Source organism: Bubalus kerabau, chromosome 1 (genome assembly GCF_029407905.1).
Source record: "Bubalus kerabau isolate K-KA32 ecotype Philippines breed swamp buffalo chromosome 1, PCC_UOA_SB_1v2, whole genome shotgun sequence".
In the NCBI taxonomy this organism is placed as follows: Eukaryota; Metazoa; Chordata; class Mammalia; order Artiodactyla; family Bovidae; genus Bubalus; species Bubalus kerabau.
Window position 1 is genome coordinate 211769875 of NC_073624.1, and position 27482 is coordinate 211797356.

A 27482-nucleotide genomic window follows, 5' to 3' on the forward strand; every position below is an offset into this window, starting at 1 on the left:
CTCACCCAATTTGGAGATTTGAGTGCATGTGTTTATCTAGCTGTCTCTACCTCTCTTCATAGAAAATTCAGATTTCTTTGTAAACATGGTATAATTAAGTCATGTTGTGTTCAGTCTCTCAGTCATGTCCAACTTTTTGCAACCTCATGGACAGAGAAGCCCACCAGGCTTCTCTGGTCTATGGAATTTTTCAGGCAAGAATACTGGAGTAGGTTGCCATTTTCCTCCTCCAAGGAATCTTTCCAACCCAGGGATTGAATCTGCATCTCTTGTGTCTCCTGCATTGGCAGGCAGATTCTTTTAACACTAGTGCCACCTGGGAAGCCCTAATTAGGTCATGAAGAGTAGTCAAATTCCATCAGTTAGAGCTCTGATTCTATACCAATTTTTTTGTGATTGAGAAAATTTCTTGGTTTTTCTAAAACTAATTTACTGTCATACATAATAGAAGAAGCACATTTCTCACAAACTGTATTTTGATTATGACAAAGAGCCATAAGGAAAGTTTGTTAAAATAAAAAGTTAATTAACAAGTACATTAATTCACATAAATGATTACTCACAAGTGATTAGAAGGACCCAGGGCTTAGAGGCCTCAAAAGTGACCCACAAGCAGAATTTTTGTAATAATATCTATGGTATGTGCTGATAATATCATAAAAGAATAAAACTTGGGCACCATTTTATTTTATATTTTAGCCACATCTCGTGGCATGTGGGATCTTAGTTCCCTGAGCAGGAATCAAACCCATGTCCCCAGCAGTGGAAATGTGGATTCTTAACTATTGGATTGCTAGAGAAGTTCATGGGCATCATTTCAGTTAACACATTTCCTCTTCTTCTTTTTCCTTTACATTCTCTAACATCTTATTCCTCCCCCTCCTCTTATTTTACTTCTTTTATCTCCATTCCACTTCCTTCTCTTTCTCCTCCCAATCTTTATTCAACTCCCTTTTTCATGAGCTATTTTAACTCTAGGTTTCAATGATTTGTGACAGCACCAGACATACTGCTTGAGCACTGAGCTTGTCAAAGTAAAGAAATATTTCATTTTCATATGTTCACAAAAGTGAATAATAGCAAAGATATAATAATCTTGAAATATCTGCATCCCAATACTTTCTTATACACTTACCTATTTTATGATCCATGTTGTAAAATTGTACTGAGGGAACAATATGTAGGGATTATCAACTACAGGTATTAAAGTTACTACTCTATTCAGTTCAGTTCAGTTCAGTCACTCAGTCGTGTCCGACTCTTTGCGACCCCATGAATCGCAGCACGCCAGGCCTCCCTGTCCATCACCAACTCCCGGAGTTCACTCAGACTCACGTCCATCAAGTCAGTGATGCCATCCAGCCATCTCATCCTCTGTCGTCCCCTTCTCCTCCTGCCCCCAATCCCTCCCAGCATCAGAGTCTTTTCTAATGAGTCAACTCTTCACATGAGGTGGCCAAAGTACTGGGGTTTCAGCTTTAGCATCATTCCTTCCAAAGAAATCCCTAGGCTGATCTCCTTCAGAATGGACTGGTTGGATCACCTTGCAGTCCAAGGGACTCTCAAGAGTCTTCTCCAACACCACAGTTCAAAAGCAATCAATTCCTCGGCGCTCAGCCTTCTTCACAGTCCAGCTCTCACATCCATACATGACCACAGGAAAAACCACAGCCTTGACTAGACAGACCTGTGTTGGCAAAGTAATGTCTCTGCTTTTGAAAATGCTGTCTAGGTTGGTCATAACTTTCCTTCCAAGGAGTAAGCATCTTTTAATTTCATGGCTGCAGTCACCATCTGCAGTGATTTTGGAGCCCAAAAAAATAAAGTCTGACACTGTTTCCACTATTTCCCCATCTATTTCCCATGAAGTGATGGGACTGGATAACAAGTGTTGAAATTCAAAGGGAATCAAATATTTTAAAAAGAAGGTAAAATCAGTTTTTGATCAGAATGGAATGGACAGAGTTTTGAGAAGAATTCAAAAAGGCACTGACATCGATCAGAATGTTAAATGATGGGAAGGATTTGATACAGCCTTTACTGGAGGGAGCCTGGTCTAAATAAAAGGAAAACTATCAGTACATAAGTAAATGCATGAAGATGGAAAGATATGATATTTCATAAGATTATAGTGTAAGTCATTATAAGGGAAAATTTTTGTTGCAATACAAGAAAATTGGCCAGCTAAATTAGTGACAAACTTGTTGAGTATTTAAATGCAAATATAAGCAGCATTGAGCTTAATTCACTAATTCATGGAGAACATTTCAAATGTTGCCACAGAGAGTGACTCAATCACAGCTATGCTTTAAGATGATTATGTTTGAAGAAGAAGGAGTCTGGACAATCACGAAAAGAAGACTAAAGATTTAGAATTGAGTGAAATAATAAGTTTGGAAAAGAGAGGAATGTCTGAGAGATATGATAGTTAAATATGGTTAGATCAATTAACTAATTAAATATATAAGGAAAAATAATTAAACATGGTCTCAATGTTATAAGCCTGAATGTTTGTGTTAAAGGAGAGGTGATGACTGAAATAATAAAGGCATAAAAGGTGGGAGTTGAGCTCAGTTTTGGCATGATAAATTGGAAGTGCTGGCAGGACATGTGATGCAAGTGTTTAAGAAATTGTTGGAAATACAGAAGTGAGCTCCAAAGAGGATAGACAGGTAAATATATTGTTCTGAGAGCTTGAACTCAGAATCAGGAAAAGCTTCACTCTGAGGTCATACAGTTTCCTGTGCTTAGGAGTGGCCCGTGTGTGATTTAATGATCTGATGTTGCCATCTTGAAATTTTTAATAATTTTGAAAAAAGGGTACCACATTTTAATTTTGCCATGTGAAATATGTATTTGGTCCTGCATGGGGCTATGAAAGATTGACAAGGGAGATGATATAGACAGAGGAGAGGAGGAGCTACTTAAGACGCTTGAGGAAATGGTCCCGTTGATAAGTCAAAAACTAAAAGGAGACCAAAATATGGAGTCTCATTGTCCCAGGAAATTCCAAATAATGAGTTTTTAATTCTTGGATGGGTATGATAACTGTAGATATGAAATAATTTTTAAATAGTGGAGTAAAATTATCAGCTTTTAGTGTTTATCAAACAATAATTAAAGACTGGTGAACCTCACCTTTTTTTAATGGATTTCTGATTTATTATAAAAGGATGTGATAAAAGATATGGATGAACATTCAGATGAAAGAAATATGTAAGACATGGAGGTTCCATGCCTTGTCTGAGTGCTTCACTCTCCCCAACTCTCCATATGTTCACACCCATAAGTTCCTCATGTGCATGCTAAATCGCTTCAGTCATGTCCAACTCTTTGCAACCCTATGGACTCCAGCCCACCATGCTCCTCTGCCCATGGGATTCTCCAGGCAAGAATACTGGAGTGATTTCCATTTCCTCCTCCAGGGGATCTTCCCAACCCAGGGATCGAACTCACATCTCTTACATCTCCTACATTGGCAGGCAGGTTCTTTACCACTAGCACCACATGGGAAGACTGTAAGTTCCTCAAGACATTTTAAATATCATTTTGTTCAACTAAGACATAGAAAGAATGGATAGGGGAATAACTAATCTAAAATAAAGGTTCTTAACTAGGCATAAGATTTACGAGATGTCCTATATTTTTTCTCCCACAGTGCATCAGCCATCATAGAGGAAGTTAAGATATGGCAAAAAGAAATAACATATCTACTACAGATTTCATCCTCTTGGGCCTCTTTCCTGAGTTCCAATATGCCAGCCTCCTGGTCTACCTCATTCTTCTGGTCTACCTCATTGCCCTCACAGGGAACTCCATACTCATCTTCCTGATCTGGCTGGATGTTCACCTCCACACTCCCATGTACTTCTTACTCAGCCAGCTCTCTCTCATTGACTTGTTCTACATCTCCAGCTCAGTTCCTAAGATGGTCATCAACCACTCTTTAGGGAAGCACAGCATCTCTTTCATTGCCTGTGGAATCCAAATGTTTTTCTGCCTAAGTCTAGGTGGTGCTGAGTGTCTCCTTCTGACCTTCATGTCATATGACCGATTTGTGGCTATTTGTAATCCCCTGCAGTACACAGTCATCATGAATTCTAAGGTCTGTTTGCTCATAGCAGTAGCATCATGGACTGGGGGTGCTCTAAATTCACTCATTCAAACCATCTACACCATGCATTTTCCTGTTTGTGGTCTAAAGGAAATAAATCACTTCTTCTGTGAGATGCCAGCCATCTTGAAGCTATCCTGTGAGGATACTTCAGATTATGAGATGGTGGTATTTGTGGTAAGTATCATATTTATCCTCATCCCTTTCAACCTCATAATTGCCTCCTACATTCGAATCTTCCTCACTGTTCTCAAAATGAAATCTCCTGAGGGGAGGAACAAAGCTCTGGCCACGTGCTCTTCTCACCTGACTGTGGTGAGTCTCTACCTGGGGCCAGGCATAGTGGTGTACATGACACCTGGCTCCTCCCACACCCCAGCATTGGATCAAGGTCTTTCTGTGTTCTACACTATACTTACTCCCATGCTGAACCCCATTATATATAGCCTGAGGAACAAGGAGGTGATGGGGGCCCTGAGAAAGGTCCTGAGGAAGAAGCTGGTATCAAAGTAATTTAAGAAATATCATTACCATAAATCTAGTTTCAATATGGAAGTCCAAGTTCCTGGCTTGCTTTTTCTTCCTCTACACAGAATTCCTATTTAGGAACATATATTATTTTAGAAATATTGACTATCCAGTTACTTTATTATGTTTGAAACAAAATAATTAAGTTCAGTTATGAGTTGCTTTCATAGAAATATTTGGAGAAAAGGGCTTTAATAGTACATAGATGGAAGCATATATACTCAGTTTCCTAATTCATCCACAAAAGTGGATGAGGATTCCCATCATTTTTTTTTTTTTTATCACCACAGAGATAGAGAAAGCTGGGACTACTTATTCTAACGTTTGACCAAGTATCAGCCTGGTCTGAGAGTAGAACAGAGAAGGAGACAGGGTCATTAATTTTCTCCAAGAACTGTTTTCTCCAGGTTAATAATATTTCTTTTGATTACGTGAAAACCAAATTTATTTCTTTGACAACTATTAAGGAACAATTATCTATTGACTGTATTTCATATCTTTTAATTTGATGAAATTGCATTCTGACCTCATAGTTACAGTAGGAGTTTTCAGAGATTTGTTACTTTACTGTTTCTTAGTTCTCTAACCTCATCTCCCATTATTCATTTCTCTCAGATAAACAAAACCAACATATCTTTGAGAAAGAAATTTCAAGGACAGATGGATGTCCTATCCCTCCCCACTTCCTATGAGAAAAAGTTGGATGGTGAAAGTAGGGGAGTGATAAAGGAGAGATGAAGACAGTACAGTGTTTTGTTAGTAGATTGTATCTCATTACCCTATCAGAACCTCATGGAGGTCAGCAATATTATAGCCAAACAAAGGAACTGTGTCTTGATACGCAGGGAAAAGATTCCCATGATCCCTTCATGATCTCAGAGAGACAGAACATTAGTAAAAGTAATAGTAGCTGATATAACAGATATCCCTCCGAAATCTTAGCTCACTAACACAATAAAAGTTTATGTTTTGTTCATAAAAGTCTAATCTTTAGAGAGGTAGAATCTGTGGTTCTGTTCCTTACAATCAGTGATCCAGACTGCCAGAGGTTCTGACATCATTAGCATGTGATTTCTAAGATTGAATGGGCTTTGGTGTATATCCAGCAAAAAGGAGTGCAGAAATGTCTGAGATGGTCTTACAGGCTAGTCAGGGAAGTGGCAAACATGACATCTACCCATATTAAATTTGTCAGAGTCTTACACCATGGGTTTTCCTGGCAACTCAGTGGTATAGAATATGCCATATGCCTGCCAATGTAGGAGATGTAGGTTTGATCCCTGGGTAGAGAACATACCCTGGAGAAAGAAATGGCAACCCACTCCAATATTCTTGCCTGGGAATTCCCGAGGAGCTTGGCGAGCTACAGTCCATGGGGTTGCAAAAGTGTCAGACACAGCTTAGTGACAACAACAGCATGTCCTATGCCACATCTTACTGAATGGTGGCTGGAAAATATCTTCTAGCTGTGTCACCAGAGGAAAAGAAAATGGGTATGGCGAATACTTAGCCAAATAATTGTGTATTGTGTCCTGGTTGTTGCTGTTCAGTCACTCCGTCATGTCAGACTCTTTGTGACCCCATGGACTGCAGCACCCTAGGCTTCCCTGTCCTTTACCATCTCCTAGAGCTCGATCAAACTCATGTCCATTGAGTTGGTGATGCCATCCAACCATCTTGTCCTTTGTCATTCCCTTCTCCCCCTGCTTTCAATCTTTCCCAGCATCAGGGTCTTTTCTAATGAGTCGGCTCTTCCCATCAGGTGGCCAAAGTATTGGAGGTTCAGCTTCAGCATCAGTCCTTCCAACGAATATTCAGGATTGAATTCCTTTAGAATTAACTGGTTTGATCTCCTTGCAGTCCCAGGGACACTCAAGAGTCTTCTCCAACACCACAGTTCAAAAGCAATCCTTCAGCACTCAGCCTTCTTTATGGTCAAACTCTCACATCCATACATGACTACTGGGAAAACCATAGCTCTAACTAAATGGACCCTTTGGTCAGCAAAGTAATGTCTTTGCTTTTCAATATGTTGCCTAGGTTTGTCATAGTTTTTCTTCCAAGGAGCATGCATCTTTTAATTTCATGGCTGCAGTCACTGTCTAAAGTGATTTTAGAGCCCAAGAAAATAAAGTCTGTCACTGTTTCCATTGTTTCTCCATGTATTTTCCATGAAGTGATGGGACCGGATGCCATGATCTTCATTTTTTGAATGTTCAATTGTAAGCCAGCTTTTTCACTCTCCTCTTTCACCTTCATCAAGAGGATCTTTAGCTCCCCTTCACTTTCTGCCATAAGGGTGGTGTCAATTGCATACATGAGGTTATTGATATTTCTCCCAGCAATCTTGATTCCAGATTCTGCTTCATCCAGTCTAGCATTTCACATGATGTACTCTGCATATAAGTTAAATAAACAGAGTATCAGTATACATCCTTGACGTAATCCTTTCCCAATTTTGAACCAGTCCATTGTTCCATGTTTGGTCTTAACTGTTTCTTCTTGACCTGCATAGAGGTTTCACCAGGCAGGTAAGGTGGTCTGGTATTCCCATCTGATTAGGAATTTTCCACAGTTTGTTGTGATCCACACAAAGGCTTTAGTGTAGTCAATGAAGCAGAAATAGATGTTCTTCTGAAATTCTCTTGCTTTTTCTATGATCCAAAACATGTTGGCATTTTGATCTCTGGTTCCTCTGCCTTTTTCAAATCCAGCTTGAATACCTGGAAGTTCTCGGTTCATGTACTGTTGAAGCCTAGCTTAGAGAATTTTGAGTATTACTTTGCTAGCATGTGAAATAAGTGCAACTGTGTGATACTTTGAACATCCTTTAACATTACCCTTCTTTGGTATTAGAATTAAAACTGATATTTTCCAGTCCTGTGGCCACTGCTGAGCTTTCCAAAGTTGCTGGCATATTGAGTGCAGTCCTTTCACAACATCATCTTTTAGTATCTGAAATATCTCAGCTGGAATTCCATCACTTCCACTAGCTTTGTTCATGGTGATGCTTCTAAGGCCCACTTGACTTGGCACTCCAAGATGTCTGGCTCTAGTTGAGTAATCACACCACTGTGGTTATCTGGATCATTAAGATCTTTTTTTGTATACTTCTATGTATTCTTGCCACCTCTTCTTAATGTCTTATGCTTCTGTTAGTTTCATACCATTTCTGTCCTTTATTGTGCCCATCTTTGCATGAAATGTTCCCTTGGTATCTCTAATTTTCTTCAAGAGATCTCTAGTCTTTCCCAGTCTATTGTTTTTCTCTATTTCTTTGCACTGATCACTGAGGAAGACTTTCTTATCTCTCCTTGCTATTCTTTGGAAGTCTGCATTCAAATGGGTATATCTTTCCTTTTCTCCTTTGCCTTTCACTTCTCTTCTTTTCTCAGCTATTTGTAAGGCCTCCTCAGACAATCATTTTGCCTTTTTGAATTTCTTTTTCTTGGGGATCACTGCCTCCTGTACCTGTTATGAACCTCCATCCATAGTTCTACAGGCACTTTATCAGATCTAATCCCTTGAATCTATTTGTCACTTCCACTATGTAATCATAAGGGATTTGATAGGTCATACCTGGCACATAGAGTCAATAACATAGTTACTGGCTTCAGCAAAACTGTTGAATAATACACATGCTCTTCAGTATCAAAAGAAAGAAGCTACTAAAGGACATGCCCACAGAAACAAGGTAAAATGAGAGGGTAATTACATAATATGCTAAAAATGTTTTTTAATTACAGCAAGCAACCAGATTGGGCCTCAAACAGTTCATTTCCTGTGAAAAACTATATTTAAAACTGTTTTCTCACTGTTTTCTACAACTCAATTTTTCTATCATATCATAAAATAACTTGAAAAGTTGTTTTGTGTGTATAGCATACCTGTGCATGTGTGCTAAGTCATTTCAGTCGTGTCCAATTCTTTGTGATCCCATGGACTGTAGCCTTCCAGGCTCCTCTGTCCATGGGATTCTCCAGGCAGGAATACTGGAGTGGGTTGCCATATCCTTTTCCAGGGGATCTTTCTCACCCAGGAATCAAGCTAGCATCTCTTGGGTTGGTAGGAGGGCTCTTTACCACTAGCACCACCTGGAAAGCCTAGTATCCTTATAGTGCTTTGTAGTATTCATGATGTATTTATCACCTGAGAAAACTGAAAAAATATTCTAATTAAATCCCAAATAACAGCTACCATACGGTTCTCCAAAATAGTGACTCTTTAACACATCTGAACCATGTTAAGTACCCTGCTTAAATAAAGAAAATGAGAACTAAGATGCATTTCTTTCCTGAGCTCTTGTTACTCTCAAGGATTTACCAATCATATTTATCAAATTGAATATAACATATTGTGAAAATATTATGTGCCATAAACTATGCTAATGTTTGTGACCAAAGTCCCATAAAATGCATATGAATTAAAATCTGTCTATTTTTAATGCTGGGATGGGCACATCAAAAAGACTACACACAATACATGCTGAAGAGTACGTGAAGAAAAGGGAACCCTCTTACAGTGTTGGTTGAAATGAAAATTGATGCATCCACTATATAAAACAGTATGCAGTTTCTTTTTAAAAATGGAGTTACCATATGATACAAGATTCTCATTCCTGCACCTATATCCAAAAAATGAGAAATGTAATTTGAAAAGACATATGCATCCCAATGATCGTATCAGCACTATTTATAATTGGCCAAGACATTGAAGCAACCTAAGTGTGCATCAACAAATGAATGGATAAATTCATTTATCCATTATCCAGATAAAAAACACAATGGAAAATGGAATATTACTTCTACAAAAGGAATGAAACATTGCCATTTGCAGCAATGTGAGTGGGCTTAGACATTATCACACTAAGTAAATCAGACAGAGAAAGAAAAACATTATATGATATTATTTATATGTGAAGTCTAAAAATAGTACAAGTGACCTTATTTACAAAACAAAAACAGACTCATAGACATACAAAACAAACAGAGTTATCAAAGGGAAACGGGCACAGGGATAAATCAGAAGTAAGGGATTAACAGATGCATACTACTATACATAAAATAAATAAACAATAAGGATTTGCTGTATAGCACAGGGAACTACATTTAATATCCTGTCATAACCTGTAAGGAAAAAACTCTGAAAAAAAATTACATATCTGAATCATTTTTATGTACACCTGAAACTAATTGAATCTTGTGAATCAACTATATCTGAGTAAAAAATAATGTTGGGATGAGCAGACTTCCAAGTTTAGTACATTTAAGGAGTGTCAAGGAAGATTCCTCTGAGGAAGTTTACTTTTTAAATTGAAGTATTGTTGATTTATGATGAAGTTTTACTGAAGTTAAAACATGAAAATAGGGAGTAACCAAGTTGAGGAAAAGAGAAAATGTATTTCAGGATAAAGAACAGAAAGCAGGGGATTCTAGAATTTGTGAAGTACTTAGGGTATTGATGTCTCCAAGCCTTCGTGATTGTAACTAGCAGGAAAGGAAAGAGTGGTGGGAAATAAGTTTGAAGAATTTCTTGTCTTGAGTTCTCCTTACAACAGAACCTGATAGAGGGACTTGGGAGATGATCTCAGGAAGCAAGAGTGATACAGTAGGGAGAGTGACATAGAGAAGGTGGAAAAGTATAAAGTTTTTATTGGGTTTTTTTGTTTGGTTGGTTGGTTCATTTTCTGGCCACACTATGCAACATGCAGGATCTTAGTTCCTTTATCAGGAATGGAACCTCTGCCCCCTGTGTTTGGAGTGCAGAGTCTTAACCCCTGAACTGCCAGGGAAGTATGTATTATAAGATTTTCATTTATAGGGTATTCAAGGATGTTACTGTGTGTAGCTGGAGTTCTATTTTGTTGGTCCTCCTAAGAAGCGTACATAATGCCTTCCAGAATTACCTAACTGAAGGTCAGAAGAAAGAAAAATTCTCTCCCCAGTCTCAGTCTCCTTTGGTCAATGTCTGTTCTCAGGAGTTACTTCCACAGTGGTATCCCAAGTTCAGGACCTATATTTTGACAGAACCTAAGCCTGAGGGAATGGGAAGCATAAATGTCACAAGTGACAGAGTAAAGGGAGGAAGAAGCAATCATTGCTTTAGCCCTTGCAAAAAACCTGATACATTCCAGCTATTGTGCAACAACACCATGTAATAACCCTTGATTCAGTACATATGCCACATCCTGGAGGACAACACCCCATCTCACTGACCTTGAGCTAGAATCTTCAATGAAACTCTAAAAGGTATTCTGTTGTTCTATCAGGTTAACAGTTTCCAAATGAATTCTCACATGGTAGGATGAGAGAATCATGAGGTCATACATGCATTGCCACAGGCCCATCCCTGTAAAATAGGTATTTTTGCCTGAGGCAATATTGATGTAAGATTCAGTATTTCTCAATAAGAAACTGTGTAAACTCTTGAAGAAGTACTGGAAGAGGTAGTGCAGAAAATAAAAATCAAATTCACCACCACAGATGCCAATTCCATGAAGAAGCTTCCTTGTCTTGTCTGGGGTACTATGGTCCAATGTGGCAATCATAGTGTTCATTCAGCATTGGTTTCTAGATAATCCCCAATTGATTGATTTTGGTTCAAGGGTATCCATGGTATTGGACCCATGCACAGCCTGCTTCATTGCATTAATAGTCATTCCATTCATGGTCCTATTATATATAAGCACCAGGTTGGCCACTGATAAAAACTACATGACCTTTACTGGATAAGTCATTCTGTCCACCTCTTTCTTTAGTGGCCATTCAATGACGGGTGCTCTAAGAAGGCACTGATATGAAGTAGAAAGTTCTGCTCAGTTTATTCCTGTCTTACAGATTCATTCATACTTCATGCTCCTTCCATAGACTTCTTTGTTTCTGATTTTTCAAATTATGCTTCCCCAGGCCACATAAAACTAGCCAAGCCATTAACCATGGCTTAAGTTATGTATGTCCTTATCTCAGTCTACATCTCTCTACATACAGAGTAAATAATTAAACCTCTGCCCTGAGGGAAGATTTTCACACACAACTGTCCTTTAGGGTCTCCTAAGAATGGGTCATAATGTAAAAGAAATCCCTTATTTTGGCTTAAACCAATGTACTAAACTAATGCATCAGTGAATTAGGTTCACATTTTTGCTTTTTCCATTCTTTGATCTTAGGAAGAGGCATTGGTTTAACAAAAGTAGATGTCTTTGAAGACTGATTGGGCTACCATTCATGGTACCATTTGTGGATCATTACTTATGATCTCTGAATCTGCTTAATTCAATTTCTCAATACATCATTTTCATTATATGTTGGATTGCTGCGCCTGGTTAAACTCACAATTTGATCCATTTAAAATAATGGCTCATGGTAGGCTACTCCTGCTGCACAGTCACTTGTCATATACAGGCGTTCAGTTTCTGACATCAGGTTGTATGTCCAATAAGCCACGCTCTGCTATAGAAGACATGGACAACTTTAAAATCCTAGGATTCTGAATTGTAAATCTTCTATAGCTCCTGTTTAAGAGTCCATACACCATTTTAAACACTACTGTGGAAATAACTGAAGATATTACAGATGAGAGAATATCAAGGATATTTAATTAGAGCTTTTACAGTAAGGAGGGTTTCTCTGGTGGCTCAGAAGGTAAAGAATCTGCATGCAATGCAGGAGGTCCAGGTACAATCCCTGGGTTAGGAAGATCCCCTGGAGAAGGGAATGGCTACCCATTCTAGTATTCTTGTTTGTTTGTTTTTACTTTTTATTTATTCTCCTATAATTTTGTTGTTGTTGTTGTTTTTTCTAGTATTCTTGCCTGAAGAATTCCAAAGACAGAGGAGCCTGGTGATCTGCAGTCTATGGGGTCACAAAGAGCTGGACACAACTGAGTGACTAATGCTTTACAGTAAAGGAATCAGCTACCATCACTTCAGTTTGGTAAAGAATCAAAGTCAAGTAGAAGAGTGGGAAAACTTCATTGTGGGAAAAAGGAAGGTGTCATGTATGCCCTATTAGAGATTTTTGACTTGTGGAAGCTGTAGGCAGGCTAACTAAAAACAGAGTGTCCTGTGTTATTGATTAGGAGAGGATATTTGGCTTCTTCCAATTGGTCAGAAGTTGGAAATGAGCACAAGAACTAAGACTGATAATAATTAATCAAGTCTTAACTGGTTCAGGTCAGTTGCTATTGGGTTATCATCTGATCTCTTGAATTGGTTACTAGAGAGTATAGGCTGGCTTCCTGGGCTGATTGCTGAAAGTTGTGGGTAGAAGTTCTGTTTTGATACAGAGTCTGGCTGTTATCCATTTGTTATCCATTTGTATGCTTACCTCACACTTCTAGCAATATTTGATATGGAGAGTTTTAACACTGCAAGACTGTGAATATTTACTACTTGTACTTTCCACGTAATAACCGAACACTTTTTATTCTCTTGAAGTGAAGGTGTTAGTTGCTCAGTCATGTCTGACTCTCTGTGACCCCAAGGAATGTAGCCCACCAGGCTCCTTTGTCCATGGAATCCTCCAGGCAAGCATACTGGAGTGGGTATCCATTCCTTTCTCCAAGGGATCTTCCTTACCCAGGGATCAAACCTGGGTCTCCTGAACTGCAGGCAGATTCTTTATTGTCTGAGCCACCAGGGAAGCCCCATTCTCTTTATTGGTGGGAAATTAAAATGACATTTTTGCAAGATTAACAACCAAATACCAGTACTAGAGATTGTGATTATTTTATTCATCAAAGATACCACATTTGGAATGAAACCATTCTAGGGAATATCATCAACCTGCTAATCCCTTCATCCTTAAAATGGAGAATAAAATTAATATAATGTCATATTTCATATTCACTAACAATTAGTAATGGAGAAGGCAATGGCACCCCACTCCAGTACTCCTGCCTGGAAAATCCCATGGACAGAGGAGCCTGGTAGGCTGCAGTCCGTGGGGTCGCTGAGGGTCAGACACGACTGAGCAACTTCACTTTCACTTTTCACTTTCATGCATTGGAGAAGGAAATGGCAACCCAGTCCAGTGTTCTTGCCTGGAGAATCCCAGGGACAGGAGAGCCTGGTGGGCTGCCGTCTATGGGGTCACACAGAGTCGGACACAACTGAAGTGACTTAGCAGCAGCATCAGCAACAATTAGTGAATATGTTTTCAATAAACTTATAAAGATAACAAAGACCAGAAGTTGGCAAACTTTTCTTTGAAGATTCAGATATTTAATATTTTAGTCTTTGTGGTCTATAGGGTCTCTGCCACAACTAATCAACTCTGAAAATATAGAAGCAGCTGTAGCTACTATGGAAATTAATAAGAATGAATAAACCTTCCTGATGGACACTGAAATTTGAATTTCACACAATTTTCTGAGCCCATGTGCCATACAAATATATGCAGCAGGACACATTTGGTGGTAGGTTGCTGACTCTAAATAAAGATGATATAAAGGTAAATTAGTGTTATCTTTGTCCTCAAACAGCTGCATTATAACATGAAAGTGTAAACACATATGCTAGAGTAATTCAAATAACAAGGCAGAACTTTTGATCAAAAATCCAGAGTACTGTATGGTATATTTGTTCATACCACTTGTACAAATTAAGCACATAAATTTATACATTTGTATGCAAAGAGTTGATATTGCCAAAATAATACATATTAATTTATAATTGCATTTTTATTGATAAAACATAAAATTATTAAATTATTTCCAACCCTTTTGAGATTTGCATGTGTGATGAAGGGGTTAAAGTGTTTAGAACTAAGCTTACATTTTTAACTAAGGTACATTACTTTTCCAACTTTTTCTGAATGTATTTGCCTGATTTTTTATTTCCTTTGACAATTTGCTGTTTTTAAGGAATTGAAATGTATATTTCAAAACAATCTGGTTTTCATGATAATTATTTTGCAAATTATTTTTGAGTCTTTGTGGGCAAATATTCAGTCATAGTCAGTCAGCCTGCTTTTAGAGACAGAAAACATTAAATCTTTAGATACTGTGTTTTGCTCTAGATATGCAAAAGGTACTCTCAAAACCAGGTAATAATAATAAACCAAGACAGACTTCACATTGACTTTCTTTTTTTTTTTTTTTAGGTTAAGCTTTTTGAAAGTAATGAAAGTGTTAGTTACTCAGTCTGACTTTTATTTATTGACTTTCTGAGAAACATTACAAGGACTCCATTAATTTTGTTAATTCAAATGGGTTATATAAAACACAGCCTAGTGAGACAGCTTTACTATGCCCACATCCACAGACAACATTACTAAAACTCAGAAATTTAATTTACTTGAATATAATTTACAGTTAAAAAAATTGGAGAGATGACCATTAATTTAGGTCCATCTGATCCCAGTTAATTTTATTTACCATATGTCAGTATGTTAAAATGAAGCTATATTATCAAACTGCTATAAAATGAACTTCATTATAAGTCATATTGGCTATAAAGAATCATATAAAAATTGGGAAAGTTTCTTGGGGGGGCGAGGTAAATGTAGAGATACTGGATATTGAGTATCCTTCTATTTTTGAAGTTTATCATAGGGCAGATTACATGTCCCTGATGGAAATTCATCATTTGCCTTGTGGTTTATCATGTGAAAATATTTTAAAACATCTGAATATTTTTCCATGGTGAGGGATATTTTTGTACATTTTAACTGTTGCCAATTAATTTCTAAGTTTTCCTATTACAATCTGGAATCAAAATTAATTAAAGTCTGGGGACTGTGTTCCCATAAGTCACTCACTAACAAGGTCTCCAGATCCTTGAAGGGAAATTATTAAACAATCTTACTATCAAGTTAGATCTTCACTGATATACCAACCAGTATATAATATACACAGAATCATAGCCACTGGTCTCACTTTCAAAATGCATGACTCGCCATCAACATCATGTCAGTTGCATTCACTTTCCTATGCAAAATAAAGGGCTAATGCCGCATAGTGAGAAGGTGTGCCTGATCACAGAAAATTTGGAAGTTTTCAGCAATTCCAAGAAGCAGAGGAGACTGGAGACAAATAGAATTTAAGGTAGAAATGAAACCAGGAAAATAAAGAGTTTTGAACCTTGCCTGGTAATGGAAATTCTGTAGAGAATCTATATGATTATCATTAAGTCCTCAAATGTCACACTTTGGTGACTGTATTTGTCAAAGGAAAATAAAAATCTGACTGTAGGCTTCCCAGGATTGAGGTCTAGGGGAAAGCTACATAGAATTACATTTCTGTTTGACTATCTGAAGGAATTACATCACTTAAATAATGAGTCATAAATACTCATATAATCAAACACAGCATAATACTAAGCAGGTACCATTTATGATGTCAAGTAAAACATTTGAGAATGAGAATTACTATTCATTTAGACTCAAACTGATATGCAAAGATGCACCTAAACTCAGGAAACAATTTAATCTCTTGATAATTTCTTGAATCAATCCTGTTGCTTTAGAAAAGCTGTTTGATGACTGAGTTGTGATTTCATTTCCATCTGCCTTGTCTGAACCCATAATAGGTATGACTTCAAAGTATGCAAACAATAAGGGCAAACTCTGTTCCTAAAATGATATAGTAGTCATATCATTGTAAAAAGTCTTAAAAGGTCAATAAAATTCTACAGGTTAATATCACACTGTCCTCTTTATAAGTAGATTTATCTTCCATATTAGAGAAATAATGGAAATATATTCAGAGTTGACTCTCAGTAAGTACTTATTCCATTGAATTAAACTAATAAAATTGATTCACTTTTGTGAGAAAAATTTAAAATAATACAGAAATATTTACTAAGGGATAGTTGATTGTTCTATTTTTTTTTGATTGTTCTATTTTAAAAATACTGTGTATAATTGGGTTATGCTATAATCCAAGGTTTCTACTTCCTAAACACCAACCAACAATTTGTTTTCAGGTAGCTGGTTATTATTTAATAAGAATTTATAAAAAGCGAAGTACAAGTATCACGTAAAAAATTAAACATATTTGTATGTTTTGTCTTAAAGTTTTGGCTCCAAAATTTTTAAACACTGACTTGGTCATCTTCATTAACCTCTTTGCCAGTTGTATTCTCATTGTTATAAAGTTAACCACTCATAATCTTAATGAATATCATAACTTAGGTAATTAAAGTCAGGAGCACAGACCTAAAGCAAATTGTCAAATAGGGTGGACACAGTGATACTGATGATTTTTGAGATTTAGAATGTTTGAATGTTAGAATGTTTGCCATACCTCATACTCACTTTAAGTTGGAAGTCCTTTGATTATTATTCTAGCAAGAGAAATCAAGTATTTTTAGTAGACATATGAGTTCAACATAAAATGCCAAAAGAGCTGGATGTCTCGACTCGTTGAAGTAAATGGCAGGACAAGTTACGTGGCATGATATGACTGTACAGTTAAGAATTCCATGAGGTTACTCAGGAATGAGAAGACCTCAGGCTTTCAGAGTTATATAGTTCAAAACAGTTGGATAAAAAAGTATGTAAGAATTCTAATTTGTTTCCCACTTATGTAGGAAATGTGATTTTCGCCATCAATGTGTTTTTAACCACAACAAACTCTGTGTTGCTTCAATCTTTAAATGTACATGAGTTGCTGTGTACTAAGGTAGATATGGGGCTTCCCTGGTGGCTCAGATGGTGAAGTATCCACCTGCAATGTGGGAGACCTGGGTTCGATCCCTGGATTGGGAAGATCCCCTGAAGGAGGGCATGGCAACCCACTCCAGGATTCTTGCCTGGAGAATCCTCATGGACAGAGGAGCCTGACAGGCTACAGTCCATGGAATCATGAAGAGTCAGACATGACTGAGCGACTAAGCACAGCACAAGGTAGATAGAACTCAAATTACATCTTACCTAATTATCCACTTACATCGTACTCAGATATTAGCTCTGTCTTCTGTGTTGGCATGTCACCCTATAGGAGACTTCGTTATAGCACTTGTTTCACTCCTCTGTGATTAGTAGATAGAAATGATTTCATATCTAAACTCACAGTTCATTGAAGGTATTGACTGTATCTGAATGCATTGCTGCCCCTTCTTCAACACCTAGTACAGAATGTGTAAAATATAGTGACTACTAAGTAAATGTAGAATGAAAAATAAGTGGCTGGTAAAAGTATTTCAAGAACTATTCTGTAACTCTTCCGAAATCATATGAATATGACTTTAGCAAAATTTGTGCTTCCTGATCATTTGTAACAAGATTACCTTCATAATTTATATTTTAGCAGAGTTGTTACTAAAGGAACGATAATAGTAGTTATTAACTGATATTTTGTTACAAAAATCATCTGGATAAACACATTCAGAAATGAACCATCACCATTAAACCAAAGGAGGGCATTGTTTAAATTATGAAATTCCTGCTGCATTCATAGAGAACAGGATTTCCAGCTATTTTGATGTCTATGCTATATCACTGCACTTCTGAGAGGAAACAGCAAAGAATATGAAATTTCCCCACATACAGCAACTGTCTTATTCAGGAGCAGGAAATCCACTTTTCCGTAAGATTACATGGAAGGAACGAGCTTTAGTTCTCATCATCAATGCCAATCCAGTGAGGGATTTGTCCTATATTCTACATGAAAATGTTTACTACTAACTCCATGGGGTTTGTTCAACTTTCTGGTTAAATATTCATTGACTATATATTCTTCTATAGCTACTGTGCTGATTTTATTGAGATAGAGTAGATAAGTAAAACATAATCCTAGCACTTAAAACCTTAACTTTTATGTGAGGAGAAATATGTATACATGGAAAACTATAATAAACATATATAATAATAACTCATCTAAGCTTCATGACTACACTCTTGATGTCACTTGATTAACTTCCGTATTTTAAAGATCAGGAAAGTGAGGCATAGATAGTAAATGATGCAGCTAGGCTTGAATTTGGGTATCCTAGCCGTTGATACACTGAGGTGTCTCAGTGGTAAGTATCCATCTGCCAGGGCAGGAGACGCAGGAAACGTGGGTTCGATCCCTGGGTCAGGAAGATCACTTGGAGGAGGACATGGCAAGCCATCCAGTATTTGTTTCTGAAAAATCCCATGGACAGAGGAGCCTGGAGGGCTACAGTCCATTGCGGTCACAAAGAGTCAGACGACTGAGTGACTGAGCACGTATGCAGCCTCTGACATATGCTCTTAGACTCCAAGCTACACTGTCTCTTAGTTATGATGATAAATAATTATATGTCTGATGTTATTAGGGACCGTAGGAATGTGGATAGGAAAATTTCTTCTTCTTCAGCTTTCAGTATACTGATAATTCTGAGCAGAAATAAAAGCGAAGGAATTCAGCTGTGTGAATACATAAGTCCTGTGGAGAAACCATGAGAACGTAGGTTTGACTGGAATTTGGGTTATCTGTTTTAAATTAATAGAATCTAAGATTTATAAGCTTTCTTGGACCCAAGTCATGGAAAATCTAAAATGCTAGACTGAAAATATAAGCTTTATTTGGTCAGAAATAGGGGATATTGATGGCTTCCTAGCAGGCAATAATGTAAGTCTAGGAATTTCTATTACTCCATCTGTGATGCTGTGCATACCTGCTAAGTTGCTCAATCAAGTCTGACTCTTTGTGACCCCATGGACTGTAGCCTGCCAGGCTCCTTTGTCCATGGGATTTCCCAAGCAAGATTACTGGAGTGGGTTGTCATTTCTTATTCCAGGGAATCGTCCCAATCCAGGGATTGAACCCCTGTCTCTTGCATCTCCTGCGTTGGCAGGCAGATTCTTTACCACCTGTGCCACTTGGGAAGCCTGTTTATGATGGCACTTACCCATAAAAAGTAAATCAACGGGATATTTCATTAAAAATTTGAAAAGTAATTGATTTGTGATTTTCAAAACTAAATTGAGTGAATTAAGTTGATATTTCTTTTGCCCAAATCTCTAAGAGTTAATTGGGTCCATGACTATCAGAAATAATATATACATTTTGAGGTTCAAATTTGTAGAAAGTAGAAACATTGCTATGATAAGATTCTCCAAGTAAAAGCAAAGAAAGAGAAAAAATAAAGAATAGAAAAACAAGATGAATCTAATCGAGGTGAAGAGAAACTAAATTTGATCATTTTTTATAATATTCTTTATTTAACACACTTTAGGCAATTGCTCAACAAAATGTAGTTAAATACTTCTGATGAGTTAATAGCACATATTGTGAGAGTCCAATGTTGGGAGGAAAGATATAAAATTTAAATGCACATATTGATATAAGACATGTACTGAGTGTCCATTGTTCTAATCCATTTGATTTGTTCCCCAGCCCCGTTATATTTCTTTTAGAGGCATGGTGGGTGGGAATGCGTCATCAGTAACTGATTTCATCCTTGTGGGACTCTTTCCTGAGTTTCAGCATTCCATTGTTCTCAACTTCGTGGTCATTTTCATCTACATCCTTGCTTTCCTGGGAAACTTACTTCTCATTGTCTTGATCTGGGGGGACTCTCGGCTCCATACACCCATGTACATTCTCCTCAGTCAACTCTCCCTCATTGACTTGACATTAACTTCTACCATTGTTCCGAAGACAGCCTCTAACTTTTTCACAGGGAAAAGGACCATATCATGGATTGGCTGTGGAACACAGAGTTTCTTCTACCTGATGTTGGGAATGTCAGAATGCCTCATCTTGACTCTCATGGCTTATGACCGCTACGTGGCTGTCTGCATCCCACTGCGTTATCTCACCATCATGAGCCCCAGGTTCTGTCTGCACATGGTTGCTGGATGTTGGATTGGAGGCTCCATAGGTTCATTTATCCATACAGTCTACCCTATGCATTTTCCCATCTGTGGGTCAAGAGAGATCCACCATTTCTTCTGTGAGGTCCCAGTCCTCATTAAGCTTTCCTGTGAAGACACTTCCGTGTATCAGTTAGTGGTGGTGCTCACAAGCATTGTACTGCTTGTTGTGCCTTTCAGTCTCATCATAGCTTCCTATACACTCATCTTCCTCACTGTCCTGCGTATGAACTCTGTCAAGGGCAGGAAAAAAGCCCTGGCCACCTGCTCTTCCCACCTAACTGTGGTAAGTCTCTTCTTCGGCCCAAACATATTCATCTACATGACTTTCACTTCCTCACATAGTCCACAGCAGGACCAGGCTCTCTCTCTTTTCAGCAACATCCTCACTCCCATGCTGAACCCCCTTATCTACAGCCTGAGGAATAAGGAGGTGGTGGCAGCTCTCATGAAGTTGGTGGGGAGATGTGGGGTATCTTAGTAGATAAGGAATACTTCTCAGCTGTGGAAAGAACATGCTTGTGACCGTGGACTAAACTACAATTCAGAGTTTAAATCCCAAAGTGTTGCATGGTTCAGGAAACCAGGGTGATTGCAACCCTATTTAAATAAAACTTTTCAGGTGTGATTTCCAGGTTTCTAATGGAGGTCCTTAATTTTTCACTTGGGCATTATCATGTTAGGAGAAATTTAAGAAAATTAGTTTACCTGTTAAATTAAATATTATTTGAAATCTATGAAGTTATTAGAAAATTTTTCTAATAAAATATAAATTCACTGTGGACCTCAAGATGAACTAAAATTCCATGAGCTGGCTTACTATTAACATTAGCAGATAAGTTGAAATACAATAAATAAAAATTACTTTAAATGAACCAGGTTTAGGTGAATTCCAAAGTTAAATATTAAAATAAACTGGTATCTTGCATAATACAAGATGCTAAGGAAAGGTGCATTTTAAACTACGAGATGATGAGATAAAGTCATTTACATATGTATTAGGTGTTATAAGGTCATACCCTACTGTATAAATATCTTATTGCATAGTTGACTCATAATTAGTTATTAAAATCACATTAACTAAATGGATACAAATTCCACACTGTAATTTAAAGGGAAGAATAATACCTATAAGTAGTATACTGAACAATTGGCGAAATTACGAGATGTTGCCCTTCTGCTGTTTTCTCCCCAACATTTTTCCCTTCCCTTGAATGAAATCTCAGGAACTCTCCAGAGTTGATTTGCTTCCCCTTAGACAGTGAGAATTCCTTGTTCATTTGAAGCTACTCACTTTAGTAAATTTCCTTGAGATATGTATCTATATCTCAAGAAAACGGCTTCTAGAACTAACACCCAAAAAAGATGTCCTTTTCTTCAGAGGGGACTGGAATGCAAAAGCAAAAAGTCAAGAGATACTTGGAGTAACAGGCAAGTTTGGCTTTAGTGTACAAAATGAAGCAGGGCAAAGACTAACAAAGATTTTCCAAGAGAACACACTGGTCATAGCAAACATCCTCTTCCAACAACACAAAAGACAACTATACGCATGGACATCACCAGATGATCAATACCAAAATCAGACTGATTATATTCTTTGTGACTGAAGATGGAGAGGCTCTATACAGTCAGGAAAAACAAGACCTGGAGCTGACTGGGGCTCTCATCATGAACACCATATTGCAAAATTCAGATATGACCTAAATCAAATCCCTTATGATTATGCTGTGGAAGTGACAAATACATTCAAGGGATTAGATCTGATAGACAGGGTGCCTGAAGAACTATGGGTGGAGGTTTGTGACATTGTAGAGGAAGCAATGATCAAGACCACCCCCAAGAAAAGGCAACACAAAAGGCAAAATGGTTTTCTGGGGAGGGCTTCCAAACAGCTGGGAAAAGAAAAGAACCTAAAGGTAAAGGAGAAGAGGAAAGATATACCCATCTTTGGAATGAAACCATTCTAGGGAATATCACCAGCCTGATTATCTCTTCATTCTTAAAATGGAGAATAAAATTAAATATAATGTCATATTTCATATTCACTAACAGTGAATATGTTTTCAATAAACTTATAAAGATAACAAACTTTTTCTTTTAGTATTCAGATATTTAATATTTTAGGCTTTGTGATCTATAGTGTCTCTGCCACAACTAATCAACTCTGAAAGTATAGAAGCAACTGTAGCTAATATGGAAATTAATAAGAATGAACGTATTCTAATAAACCTTCCTGATGGACACTGAAATTTGAATTTCACACAATTTTCTGAGCCCCTGGGCCATACAAATATATGCAGCAGGGCAGTTTTGGTGGTAGTTCACTGACCTAAATACAGATGATATAAAGAGGAATTAGTGTTATCTTTGTCCTCAAACAGCTGTATTATAACATGAAAGTGTAAGCACACATGCAAAGGAGAAATTCAATATAATAAGGCAGAAATTTTGATAAAAAATCCAGAGTAGTGTATGGCATGTTTGTTTATACCGCTTGTACAAATTAAACATTTATTAATTTATACATTTGTATGAAGGAGATCCAACCAGTCCATTCTGAAGGAAATCAGCCCTGGAATTTCTTTGGAGGGAATGATGCTGAAACTCCAGTTCTTTGGCCACCTCATGCGAAGAGCTGACTCATTGGAAAAGACTCTGACGCTGGGAGGGATTGGGGGCAGGAGGAGAAGGGGACGACAGAGGATGAGATGGCTGGATGGCATCACTGACTCGATGGACATGAGTCTGAGTGAACTCCGGGAGTTTGTGATGGACAGGGAGGCCTGGCGTGCTGCGCTTCATGGGGTCGAAAAGAGTCAGACACGACTGAGCGACTGAACCAAACTGATGCAAAGAGTTGATATTACCAAAATACTACATATTAATTTATAATTGCTTTTTCATTGATGAAACATAAAATTATGCAATTATTTCCATCCCTTTTTTTAACTAAGGTACCTTACTTTTCCAACTTTTTCTGAATATGTTTGCCTGATTTTTTGTTTCCTTTGACAATTCTAGTTGTTTTTAAAGAACTGAAGTGCATATTTTAAAACAATCTGGTTTTCGTGATATTTTGCAAATTATTTTTGAGTTTTTGTGGGCAAATATTCAGTCATAGTCAGTCAGATTGCTTTTAGAGACAGGAAACACTAAGTCTTTTGATACTATGCTTTGCTCTAGATATGCAAAAGATACTCTCAAAACCAGGTAATAATTAACCAAGACAGACTTCACATTGACTTTCTGAGAAACATTACAAGGACTCCATTAACTTTGTTCATTCAAATGGGTTATATAAAACACAGCCTAGTGAGGGCAGCTTTACTATGCCCATGTTCACAGAAACATTACTAAAACTCAGAAATTTAAGTTACTTGAACAAAATTTACAGTTAAAAAATTGGAGGGATGACCATTAATTTAGGTCCTTCTGATTTCAGTTGATTTTATTTACCATATGTCAGTATGTTAAAATGAAGCTATATTATCAAACTACTATACAATTAACTTCTTTATAAGTCATACTGGCTAAAAGAATCATATAAAAGTTGGGGTAAGTTTCTTGGGGGGGTGAGGTAAATGTAGAAATACTGAATATTGAGTATCCTTCTATTTTTGAAATTTATCATAGGGCAGACTACATGTCCCTGATGGAAATTCATCATTTGCCTTGTGGTTTATCATGTGAAAATATTTTAAAACATCTGAATATTTTTCCATGGTGAGAAATATTTTTGTACATTTTAACGTTTGCCAATTAATTTCTAAGTTTTCCTATTACAATCTGGAATCAAAATTAATTAAAGTCTGGGGACTGTGTTCCCCTAGGTTATTCACTACCAAGGTCTCCAGACCCTTGATGGGAAATTATTAAGCCTTCTGTCTAGATCTTTGCTGATATACCAGCCAGTATTTAATATACATAGTATCATAGAATCATAGCCACTGGTCTCATTTTCAAAATGCATGACTCGCCATCAACATCAAGTCAGTTGCATTCACTTTTCTATGCAAAATAAAGGGCTAATGCCGCATAGTGAGAAGGTGTGCCTGATCGCAGAAAATCTGGAAGTTATCAGCAATTCCAAGAGGCAGAGGAGATTGGAGATAAATAGAATTTAAGGTAGAAATGAACCAGGAAAAATAAGGAGTTTTGAACCTTGCCTGGTAATGGAAATTCTGTAGAGAATCTATATGATTATCATTAAGTCCTCAAATGTCAGACTTTGGTGATTGTATTTGTCAAAGGAAAATAAAAATCTGACTGTAGGCTTCCCAGGATTGAGGTCTAGGGGAAAGCTACATAGAATTACATTTCTGTTTGACTATCTGTAGGAATTACATCAATTAAATAATGAGTCATAAATATTCATATAATCAAACACAGCATAATACTAAGCAGGTACCATGTATGATGTCAAGTAAAACATTTGAGAATGAGAATTACTATTCATTTAGACTCAAAACTGATATCCAAAGATGTACCTAAACTCAGGAAACAATTTAATCTCTTGATAATTTCTTGAATCAATCCTGTTGCTTTAGAAAAGCTGTTTGATGACTGAGTTGTGATTTCATTTCCATCTGCCTTGTATGAACCCATAATAGGTATGACCTCAAAGTATGCTAACAATAAGGGCAAACTCTATTCATAAAATGATATAGTAGTCATATCATTGTAAAAAGTCTTAAAAGGTCAATAAAATTCTACAGGTTAATATCACACTGTCCTCTTTATAAGTAGATTTATCTTCCATATTAGAGAAATAATGGAAATATATTCAGAATTGATCTCTGTAAGTAATCATTCCATTGAATTAAACTAATAAAATTGATTCACTTTTGTGAGAAAAATTTAATAAATAATACAGAAATATTTACTAAGGGATAGTTGATTGTTTTATTTTAAAAATACTGTGTGTTATTTGGTTATGCTATGATCCAAGGTTTCTACTTCCTAAACACCAACCAACAATTTGTTTTCAGGTAGTTGGTTATTATTTAATAAGCATTTATAAAAAGCTAAGTAAAAGTATCAAGTAAAAAATTAAACACATATAGATGCTTTTTCTAAAAGCTTTGGCTCCAATATTTTTAAACACTGACTTTGTTACTCTGTCATCTTCATTAACCTCTTTGCCAGTTGTATTCTCATTGTTATAAAGTTAACCACTCATAATCTTAAAGAATATCATACCTTGAGTAATTAAAGTCAGGAACACAGACCTAAAGCAAATTGTCAAATAGGGTGGATACAGTGATACTGATGATTTCTGAGATTTAGAATGTTTGAATGTTAGAATGTTTGCCATACCTCATACTCACTTTAAGTTGGAAATCCTTTAATTATTATTCTAGCAAGAGAAATCAAGTATTTTTAGTAGACATATGAGTTCAACATAAAATACCAAAAGAGTTGGATGTCTCGACTCATTGAAGTAAATGGCAGGACAAGTTACGTGGCATGATATGACTGTACAGTTAAGAATTCCATGAGGTTACTCAGGAATGAGAAAACCTCAGGCTTTCAGAGTTATATAGTTCAAAACAGTGGGATAAAAAAGTGTGTAAGAATTCTAATTTGTTTCCCACTTACGTAGGAAATGTGATTTTCGCCATCAATGTGTTTTTAACCACAACAAACTCTGTGTTGCCTCAGTCTTTAAATGTACATGAGTTGCTGTGTACTAAGTAGATATGGGGCTTCCCTGATGGCTCAGATGGTGAAGAATCCACCTGCAATGTGGGAGACCTGGGTTCGATCCCTGGATTGGGAAGATCCCCTGAAGGAGGGCATGGCAACCCACTCCAGGATTCTTGCCTGGAGAATCCCCATGGACAGAGGAGCCTGACGGGCTACAGTCCATAGGATCACGAAGAGTCAGACATAACTGAGCGACTAAGCACAGCACAAGGTAGATAGAACTCAAATTACATCTTACCTAATTATCCACTTACATCGTACTCAGACATTAGCTCTGTCTTCTGTGTTGGCATGTCACCCTATAGGAGACTTAGTTATAGCACTTGTTTCACTCTTCTGTGATTAGTAGATAGAAATGATTTCATATCTAAACTCACAGTTCATTGAAGGTATTGACTGTATCTGAATGCATTTCTGCCCCTTCTTCAACACCTAGTACAGAATGTGTAAAATATAGTGACTACTAAGTAAATGTAGAATGAAAAATAAGTGGCTGGTAAAAGTATTTCAAGAACTATTCTGTAACTCTTCTGAAATCATATGAATATGACTTTAGCAAAATTTGTGCTTCCTGATAATTTATAACAAGATTACCTTCATAATTTATATTTTAGCAGAGTTGTTACTAAAGGAACGATAATAGTAGTTATTAACTGATATTTTGTTACAAAAATCATCTGGATAAACACATTCAGAAATGAACCATCACACTAAACCAAAGGAGGGCATTGTTTAAATTATGAAATTCCTGCTGCATTCATAGAGAACAGGATTTCCAGCTATTTTGATGTCTATGCTATATCACTGCACTTCTGAGAGAAAACAGCAAAGAATATGAAATTTCCCCATATACAGCAACCGTCTTATTCAGGAGCAGGAAATCCACTTTTCCATAAGATGACATGGAGGGAAAGAGCTTTATCTCTCATCATCAATGCCAATCGAGTGAGAGATTTGTCATATATTCTACATGGAAATGTGGACTGCTGAACTCCATGGGGTTTGTTCAACCTTCTGGTTAAATATTCATTGACTATATACTCTTCTATAGCTATTGTGCTGATTTTATTGAGATATAGATTGGTAAAACATAATCCTAGCACTTAAAACCTTAACATTTATGTGAGGAGAAATATGTATACATGGAAAACTATAATAAACATATATAATAATAACTCATCTAAGCCTGACTACCCTCTTGAAGTCATTTGATTAAATTCCTTATTTTAAAGATGAGGAAAGTGAGACATAGATAGTAAATGATGCAGCTAGGCTTGAATTTGGGTATCCTAGCCCCTGATACCCTGAGGTGTCCCAGTGGTAAAGTATCTGTCTGCCAGGGCAGAGATGCA

The 27482-nt window shown here is 37.0% G+C and overlaps 2 protein-coding genes across 2 annotated transcripts; both read left to right on the forward strand.

Annotated features, from left to right (window-relative positions):
• The first annotated feature begins 3688 nt into the window (after positions 1-3688).
• Positions 3689-4627, forward strand: LOC129642193 (olfactory receptor 2T27-like). The gene has a single exon (XM_055566753.1). The coding sequence runs from the start codon at positions 3689-3691 to the stop codon at positions 4625-4627; it is 939 nt and encodes a 312-aa protein (XP_055422728.1).
• A 15342-nt stretch (positions 4628-19969) lies between these two features.
• LOC129642194 (olfactory receptor 2L8-like) lies at positions 19970-20905 on the forward strand. Its single transcript, XM_055566754.1, has one exon. The coding sequence runs from the start codon at positions 19970-19972 to the stop codon at positions 20903-20905; it is 936 nt and encodes a 311-aa protein (XP_055422729.1).
• Positions 20906-27482: the final 6577 nt, after the last annotated feature.

Excerpts from the sequence above, each read along its gene's own strand:
- LOC129642194 (XM_055566754.1), top strand. The coding sequence starts at position 19,970 with ATGGTGGGTGGGAATGCGTCATCAGTAACTGATTTCATCCTTGTGGGA.
- LOC129642193 (XM_055566753.1), top strand. The coding sequence starts at position 3,689 with ATGGCAAAAAGAAATAACATATCTACTACAGATTTCATCCTCTTGGGC.